Genomic DNA, 9,854 nt, shown 5'->3' with positions numbered 1-9,854 from the left:
AGAATTATATAAATGGTTATGTATGGGTCCACCCTTTGACTTTGTATGAGTTATTTTGTTTTGTTGTGGAAAAAAGAGTGGTATAAATGAGACCCATCCTTTGAATTTGTGTGAGTTATTTTGTTTTGTTGTTGGTAGAATTAAGTTAAAATGTTATTTTAAAATCACACTTTGAAATCAAACAAGCCATAAGATACTTGCTGAATAGTAGGAAATTTATTACTTTGAATACAATAAAACTTTATTAAATAGGAAGAAACTTATTTTTTTTGAAATCTTCTTAAAAGTGTAATTTTGAAAAAGCTCCTTATACTAGCAATACTGTTTAAATATAAGTGAGTAGTGAATAAAAATGGCCTTTTTAAGTAATTTTTTTTATGCAATTATTGCCTAATGGACAGATAAGGTGGTGGGAACTGTATTATTTTCATATTTAACATCGACTAAGACTAATATAAACTAATCAATGTAATTATGACTAAGTGCATAAAATTTGCAACTTGAAAACCAATGTCATCAATGTACTCATGCATATAGATGAGATCATCGTGCTATTAAACGACGAGATATTTCTATTGCTTGGTACAATCAAAAGACTTGAAGGAGAGGACACTCTTATCGACATCGAACCCGATCAAGTTATCTGTCTAGCATAATTGGGATTTATAATGTAGCGAAGTGCAAGGTCGGATCCTGCATATGTATCATAGGAGTAGAGACCACTCCGAGGCCCCCGACTTCATCTTGCTCAAGATGCTAGGGCGCCGAAGGACATCCCAATCTAAGATATGGAAGAGCGGCAGGACCTCTTCTTCCCGAACCTGACTAGACTAGACCCATCACTCTCTCGTTGAAGCCTGTATTATTGTGCCTTGGTTGAATTCAGGGTTACAGTTTCTGTTGCGATCAAGGAACACTGCGTTAGGGAAGTATTCATGTATTCATAGGTGTAGTTGCACAAGTCGGAATGGCTAGCGAGGCAAACAAAGGGCTGCGCCTAAGAGATCATGGCATCGTGAGGACCGGCACTAGTACATGGATGATGCATTAGGCCAGGTAATATATGTGGTTCTTAAGTTTGCTGGTAGATCCAGCGCAAGGAAGGCACTGTGCCCAGGACAGGTCGCTCTGGTGTCCAGTTCCGCGTATATATCAACTGGTGGTGTCCCTATTCCGAGCTCATCACATTCACATACTCGTTACTTCCGGGAAATATATGGGACGGGAGTCATTCCGAAGTGAGCATGCTGAAGTTCGCCCGTTGAGTGTTAGTGGCTAGAGTGATTTTCAGATCATAAAAAGGAGAATTAGGGGTGTGTCAATGGATTAGATCGATGGTAAATCCTCTATTGCTTGCAATTGCATGATGGATGGAGAAACATAATTCGGATGTGATGCTGCTACTATAAGTACAACTACCAACATGGATTGGTTTAAGCGGTTCAGCTTTTGTTCCGCTTAAGTAAGGTTTCATGTTCGAATCCTTGTAAATGCAAAAAATGCTATGAGAGTTTTACTCTTTAGTGGACTGACCCAGCTCGACATGATTAGTTGGGGTCCAATTGAGCTTCTAAATACCATAGTTCATACCGAAAAAGTACAACTGCTCAATCAAATGGGAAATGTTTCAGTTCATCCATTTCTCAATTCTCGCTAAGAATGGGATTTAACTTAACCAGTTACAATTGAGCAGTCCATGCCAAATTGGTCACCCAGTATGATATAGAAAGTAGAAAATGCACTCGATTCATATATGCACTTCATGCTCGAGAAAAAACAGTTGATACCTGAACGGGATTATTATCGGTCTAATAGGCTGAGGACAACTATGGTATTACCAGGAAGGGGAAAAAATAAAAAAATAGCAGGCCTTAGATACTGATCATTCTCATTGCTGTACGCTCCCGAACTGTGAAATATCTAACATCTAATTTTATTTAAGAAGAAAAAAAGAAATTACGGGTTGGCCCGAGCGTCAAGGCCGACGCATAAAAGCGCCAGCCTAGTCTGAGCCAGTGTTGAGACACTTCGGCTAATCTTAATCGAGGCAGCCTGAACGGATAGTGTTGGCCAAGAGCTGCCGATGATAACTTTATTCAGAACAAATCGTTGAATCTACCATGTGTGATATGGTGATTCTTTAAGTAGTAACATCAAATGCTTCAGTCTAACATGTCCGAACCTCGATACTGTGGGAAGAAGCAGCGTTGAGACACAGTAGAAATGCATTGCAGCGTCTCATTTGTGCATGAATATAATTACATATAGCAGTTTTACGAATTAAACCAGGAGAGGTCGTTGTTCAAGTAATCTTGGATCAACGTTGTCACGCTATCTAAATCCCAGAGAGAGTTCATGCCGCAGTTTTCCCTCATCATATTCTGTTCTTGGTGAACTTCAGTACGCTGATGACAAGACTCTCGAGTTTCTACAAACATCTTGGTCGTCTCGGCGCTTTCACCCACCACATCATTCGTGCACGCAAAATCAGTCGAATTCACGCTGCTCGACGCCTTGGATGCTTCCGAAAGTACCCTTGCAGAATCAACCCTAGCACCTTCCTTCCGGATACCTAGCTTTCTGCTAAGATGAGTATTCCAGTAATTCTTCACCTGGTTGTCCGTTCTGCCCGGAACCCGTTTTGCAATCAGTGACCACCTGAGCATTGAAAATGCATTGTTCACTGAACATTTAAGATTGCAGCCACTGATACATATGCATCATATATATATATATATATATAAACAAGTGCAGAACCAAGAAATTATGAAGAGAACTGATGGATGGATCGATGATGAGTATACGGTGAACCTGTTGCCAAGCAACCTATGGAGTCGAATGATGAGGTCCTCTTCTTCCTCGGTGAAACTGTCTCTCTTCACGTCAGGCCTGAGGTAGTTCAGCCACCTCAGCCTGCAGCTCTTCCCGCATCTCTTCAGCCCTATAAATCTCAATTTACGTGTTGCTCATGATCGTAACAAGAAAAGGTGAAGGGGCACGGATACAACCCGCGCGCATACCAATAACCATTTACGCTCTTTTATTATATATGAACTGAATATAGATAAATTAACAAATTAATTAGCAAGAATAAAATTGAATACCTGTTCTCTTGGCAATGAGATTCCAGTGTCCCTTGCCATGAACCATAACATAGTCCATGAGGATCTTGTCTTCTTCCACTGTCCATAGTCCTCTCTTATACTGACCGCCATTGTTGTCGTCCCCTTTTCCCTTCGTCTTTGTCATACTATTGTCTCCTCCTGATCCTATGCAAGTGAAGTAAGGGTTCCTTTCGTATACTTGCTACTTCATTATATATGCAATAGACTGAGGATTTATTTAACTTTTAAACTTTTCTCAAGTGAGATTACGAGGCGTTCTCAATTGTGAAATACTTCCAATGTGTTTCGAATTGAACTTTACTCATTACCAGCGAAGCTTATCGATTACATCACACATCATGGTTAGTTGACTAAAGATTTTGTAAGCTGTAAAATGGATTTGTAACTATTTTTTTCCGATTATATAAGAGAGGCGCATGACCTAATAGGCTGATACAATAATAAAGAAATCTAAACAAAAGGAGAATGAAATATGATTCGGCCATTTATGCCACTATTCCAAGTTCGCATATCTCGTGACAATTTCGTAAAAGAAAGGCAATAATGGTGATGTGATTATAATGGAAGTTTGACTACTGGGAGACTTCAAAATTATCGGAATAGAAGCCCATCGCAGCTACCTCCATCGGTTCCCAATCTGGCACGCCTCTCCATGCAAGTATTATATTACAAGTACTACAGTTTTCTTTTCTTAAACCATAGGGTGCATGGCACGATTAATAAACTTCAGTAAAATGAACATGATTCAAAATTCACTGAGAGCAATTCGTAATCGGAGCATATCAATTTTAGGGTGCAAATTATACTCTCGGGTAAGTTCAAAATTTCCCCATAGAGTAACTCCAAGAGATGATTCATTGACGCATGTAACGCACGGTTAATATTAAATTTATTATAAAAACTTCAGAAAAAAAAATATTATGAAAATTTAATTAAACCACTTTGTTTCACAAAAGTTCATCAATTTGTTGCTCAAATCCCATAAATAAATTGAATTAACGAAGCGGTTAGTTAATGCACTTCATAAGTACCTTGGAAAATTAAAATGATATAAGGAGATTATAACATCATTTTCGACTCGGAAAAAAAGAAAATCCGATTCAATTACTCCTTTATGTTTCTCTTCTCTTTTCTCCTTCTAAGCTCATAGCTAGGCATCCCTTCCGAACCCAAAAAGAAAAAGAAAATTCTTATTCCTTATTATCACTATTTCTAAGCTCACAAACCTTCTCTTTAACTTTGGCAAAAAAAATTTTAAAAAAATTCTTTATAACCGAAAAAAAATACACCATCTTGAATTTCTCGAACTTTTCATTTCCCAACACATTTATGAACCCAAATATTCATAGATTTTATTACATTAGAAAACTGGCAATGATGACGACCATGCAAACACTAACCGAAGAATAAATTTTGTGGCAGTTCTCATCAGAACAGGAAGGTCCCATTTACAAGAGCCATGCACATTTATGGACACCTTGCCCGGTTCTCTATAGGGCACTAACTTCAGTGCACAACATTAATTTCCTATTTTGAGTTTAATTTTGAACATATAGCAGAAATGGTCCTTAAACTTCGATTTTCTTTCTTTGATATCGGTGCACACAATGTCATTCCTTCAATAAAAACTCGATTTTAGGTCTAAATTGATTAATTCTTTGTATAAAAGTAGAAACGTGATCTAATCACACTAAATTTAGGGGGACTTCGTTTGACGAAATTCAATTCATATGTCTGTCTGAAACGTACATGGCCCAGGTGGGAATCCGCGCAAGTAAATTGTGCTGAGCTATTCTCTTTTCGCTCACGAAATCCATGTATCGAGCAGGAGATATAGAAAGAGGAAATAGAAAAATATGGAGAGTTTTATTCATGATAATCAAATTTAGAACTTCTTAATTTATCCCAAGTTGAGAACGATGACACTACACGAAATCCTCTTTCACTGTGCCAATACTTTGTTATTTATTGGATCAATATGCCAAGACGTTATTTCTTCAATATCGTTCTCTCACTATTTTAATTAGTTTTATTCTCTCGACAATAAAAGAAACTCTCGTAGCAAAAGTTGGTTTTGAACGGATGAAAAAAATCTCTTTTTCTATATATTTATATCAATCTATTTTAGGTTAATCATGGACTTCCAGAGAATGCAGTATGTGTGTGGCAGACCATCCTAAATCGGCAGTAGAGACTTGATCTTTAAATGTGCATGGATCACGTTCCATCGGAGGTATGGAATAGTGAAGACCAAATCCGATACTTTGTTTAGAGGAGGAAAATGAAAAGAAAGAAGACGAACAAAAAAAGATCTTCTCTCGTTTGACAGACGTGTTAATAAATGACGAATCGCTATTAATTGAAAAAAAAGAAGTATATTAAAAACTGTATATTCTAATGAATAAATATAATAAACACTATAAGTTTTGAGTAAGATTCAAAAAAGTAAAAATAATAAGGACAAATAAATACTTGCTCTAATATTATGAATGCAAATTATATATATATATATATTAAGATATTAAGAGATAATAAATATGTATATACATTTATTGCGTAGGGTTTAGGATAAAAAATTTTATACTAAGTGAAAATGTGATGTGCAAAATCAATTTTTGTATCTTCTATTTATAAAAAAAAATAGAGAACATTTTTTTGGGTGAATAAAAAATAGAGAACATTAAATTAGAAAGAAAAGTTACCGACTTGTTTGATTTTACAATATAATTTTAACTCTACTCTACTTTAACTCTACTTGTCTTCAATTCAATAATATAATTATTACTTTTCATTTTTTATATAATTTTTTAACTATTCAATTCAATTTTTAATACTAAATTTTCTCAACTATTCATTACTTTTTCCACAATTCAAAAAAATAATTATTACTTTCTCTCAATTATTCATTATTTTTTTCACATTTTTCTCATAATTCAACACAATCATTACAAATCAATTAAAATCAAAACTTAACTTTAAAACCAAACACAACTACATATCTCGAGGAGTTGTTTTCAATTATTGAGAAAACATTTAATTTTTCAAATTTTTTTGTATAATATGTTATCATGTACTAATAAGATTAGTAATTTAATTACTCGTGCATTGCACGGACTTTGACGTTACTTTTAAAAATAAAAAAGTCATTTTTTAAATATTACAAGTTTAGATTGTCATATATTTATACTTATAGAAAATTTATTTTTACAAATGTTTTAATAATTGTACATGTTTCATTCATTCTTTCATTATTGCATAATTTCCTACTATAAATATGCAATGAAATATTACAGGTTTTTCATATTTAATACATACATATCTATATATGAGAATTCATTAGTACGATTGGTGAAACATGTATATTCAAGTTGGTAATATAAGCTATTTAAATTGCTTATATTTGAAAGCCAAATGAATGATTTGGTACATATTCCATTGAGTTCTTTTGTCTTTAACTTTTGATCACGTTCTTTTCATTTCATTACTACAATATTGATAACTATTTCACCTTTTACAATATCAACAAATTACAATTTGCTTGGCTTACTTCATATAGAACACAGTTAAAAGATTGATCATGCTGCGTTTGGTTTGTAAATAGTATTTTAAAATCAGATTTTGATCTTGAAAAATAGTTGTATAAATGATTATGTATGGGACACACCTTTTGAGTTTGTATGAGTTATTTTATTTTATTGTGAAAAAAAGTGATATAAATGGGGTTTACCCTTTGACTTTGTATGAATTATTTTGTTTTATTATTTGTAAAATTAAGTTAAAGTGTGATTTTAAAATCACACTAGCAAACCAAACAAAGCATGAAACTTTTATTTACAAGATTAAGTAGCTAGATACTTTGATTTTCAGTAACTTAGGCAAATATATTTTACTTTTTTATATCAAAATTGTACCTTCCGATAAACGTACTTTAATTTTTTTAAATTTTTACGATTTACCTAGTAATTGGCTTTTAAGTTTTTTATTGTCATGATTTACCAAATGTAATCGTTCAAAATTCTCAATTAGATTTTTTTTATCTTTACTTGTATATAATCATAAATAGAATATAATAAAGATTTATTTAATTAAAATTGAAAGGTCAATTAACGCGAAATGAAAAGTTTTAAAATTTTGTTAGTGGTGCAAGCACGTTTAGCACTTATATTTTATCTTAGGGAATTTCTAATATGACATTGGATCACCGTGATCTACCCCTCCCAGCCATTATATGGTGAGTGGGATGTGGGCCCCACACGCCATACACGACTGTGACCTGGGTGTTACGGTGACCCAAGGTCACTGTAGTAGCACCATTTATCTTATACTTACTATTATTTAAGCAAGAGTGTCATTTTGTAACCATCTCCTTATTCAAAGAGTGGTTGAAAAGGAAAAAATTATTCTTTTATTTTTAGTTCAAATATAATATAATAAATAAAAAAAGAGAAGTAGAAGGATAATATTATTCGTTTTATATTTTTATTCCCTCTTTCTTTCCTTTTATGCATCAGGCTCTTCCTTTTTTAGCTGGATACATCAAGCTCCTTTTATTTTGCTTTCTTCACTCTCAACCACTTAATTTTAGGTTTGATCCTATTGTTTTGCCTTTTTTTCCAAATTTTATCTCTAACTCGTACTTTTTTCTTTTTCTCACCATTAATTTTTCCTTTTTTATAAATGAATCCTTTCATGAGCATATTGTTGAAAAAAAAAAATACAGTCGTGCGGTGCGAGCGAATAAAATCTAGGAATTGATTAACTGAAGAAAAAGAAAAATCTGAGAAATGCCATCTGTCAGTCATTATCTGGGGAAGGATGCCTAATAATTTTGCTGGTTGACACATGGGATGATATATAGATATATAACATATACACACACTCAAGTGCACTAAAGTTTTGTCGGAGGTTAACCAATTGCTTGGACAATTAATATAGGATAAGATCATATCACATCCTATCCATCGTCTGCATTATTTCATCGTTACTATTTTTTGCTCAAATATTTCATTATTATTATTATTATTATTATTATTATTATTATTATAGTCCAATAGGTATATATACGATTTTTTTAATCTGAAAAAACCCCGAAAAGGTGCGAATAAATGATTTTTAACTTCTTTTGCTTAAGTACCGACGAATACCTATGAATCGTGAGGGGTGTATTTGAACAGAGAAAATCTCATTGTAGAAGTATTTATATCCATATTTTTTTATCAGAAAGAATTCGAGATATCACTTTTTTTTTTAATCGAATACGGCATATCACTTTTTCTTTGAATGAAAATAGACAATTTATATTCTTTATCGTAATAGAATGTATGTGTGAGATCTAAAGTTGCGGAAAATTACCAATTTGAATTAGTTAAGATAATTCGGCGTATATTTCCTTAAAGAAAGTCTCTCATTTAAGTTTTGTTAATAGAGAAAATTCACGATTGAGAAAGATTTACTATTTAATGATTCATTCGACTTGAATTACAATTGTTGAAATTTATTAAATTTTCATATACCTAAGATCCACATCCAAAAAAAAGTTGTCAACAAGTTGTAACCGGAAAAAGTTGTCGACAACAACTAGTGAAGTTGTCACGTGTTTCTGTAGCCCTTAATATTTGACCAAAGTCTTAGCAAAATTGCACTAGAATTCCTATTATGGATGCTCAATGCTTTTGCTCGGGTTGCTCCAACATCAGCATGCACCATTCCCCTTTTTTATCAGCATGCATTATTCAACTATAGTAAATATTCATTTGATTGAGATGATTTGTCTTAATCATCAGATTTGAAGAGGAATTTTAACTTGAACAGACACCTTATACAAATGAGCATATCGGCAGTACTCTTTTTCTTTTTTCGCTATCCTCCCTAATATTCGGAGTCTAACTGGTCTCGATTAATCTTATTCAAACTGGACCGGGCCACTTAAAATATAAAACTCTTTCGGTTTGAATTTTCTCCGTGTATTGTTCTATTTATGAACTCTTTATGCGAAAGAGAGGATGAAAAGGCTGTGATAGCGGCCACAATGACGACCTCCCGTGGACACCAGTTTTCTTGGACTTGGAATCAATGATGATTAAGAAGCTCGATACGAAACGAACATGTTTGGCTTTTCCAACTCAATGACACTCTTATACGAAGATTGATGGACTGTAAAATTTCACTGAATTCATGGTCTTCATTACATAGAATGAATTGTAATTTTTCTAATGATCTTCATATTCATCTCATCTCACTCGTCAGTCGTCACTCCTCGCCCCGTGGAATGGGCAAATCTAATCTAACGAAAAGAAATAAAAAATTGGAAAATTGGATACTCCAACTCTCTGCATTTGCCACGTGGCATGTCCTCACCCAATCCGACGGCTCATTCGAGGCCGACACTTTAATTTTGGCAACATCTATAGCACAAAAGCCATGCGGCTTCTCCCCGGAAAAACAGCCGGACAACTGCCCCGGCTCATGTGAACGAAGAAAGTCGTACGTAATTGATAATGTTGTACTCAACGGATTCGACCCTTGATTCCTAAATAAGATTTCGTATTCGATTTTATGAATGAAAAAAATAGTAAATTGGTACAACTCAAATCGAATTATTTCATTATAGAATACAAGGAAGAAAAAAGTCTTCCATGTGATATTTACATGACGTGACATGTACAACAAGCGGATGATCATTAAATACATCCGCATTAGCTGATTCAAATCTATAATATAATCACACGT

At 33.8% G+C, this 9,854-nt stretch overlaps 1 protein-coding gene across 1 annotated transcript; it reads right to left on the bottom strand.

The window, feature by feature from the left end:
- Positions 1-2,064: 2,064 nt before the first annotated feature.
- On the bottom strand, positions 2,065-3,270 carry LOC116215009 (transcription factor WER). The gene is made up of 3 exons (XM_031550565.1): positions 3,105-3,270; positions 2,812-2,941; positions 2,065-2,658 (listed from the first exon to the last, which is right to left on the bottom strand). The coding sequence occupies exons 1-3, from the start codon at positions 3,247-3,249 to the stop codon at positions 2,274-2,276; spliced, it is 660 nt and encodes a 219-aa protein (XP_031406425.1). The 5' UTR covers positions 3,250-3,270; the 3' UTR covers positions 2,065-2,273.
- Positions 3,271-9,854: the final 6,584 nt, after the last annotated feature.

Source organism: Punica granatum, chromosome 7 (assembly GCF_007655135.1).
Source record: "Punica granatum isolate Tunisia-2019 chromosome 7, ASM765513v2, whole genome shotgun sequence".
Taxonomy (NCBI): Eukaryota; Viridiplantae; Streptophyta; class Magnoliopsida; order Myrtales; family Lythraceae; genus Punica; species Punica granatum.
Note: the sequence above shows the minus strand (reverse complement) of the source record. Positions and strands in the feature narration are given on the sequence as shown.

Excerpts from the sequence above, each read along its gene's own strand:
- LOC116215009 (XM_031550565.1), bottom strand. The coding sequence starts at position 3,249 with ATGACAAAGACGAAGGGAAAAGGGGACGACAACAATGGCGGTCAGTAT. Across the intron at positions 2,942-3,104 it reads TCTCATTGCCAAGAGAACAG|GGCTGAAGAGATGCGGGAAG; the intron begins GTATTCAATTTT and ends TGAGATTTATAG. Across the intron at positions 2,659-2,811 it reads CATAGGTTGCTTGGCAACAG|GTGGTCACTGATTGCAAAAC; the intron begins GTTCACCGTATA and ends TTCAATGCTCAG.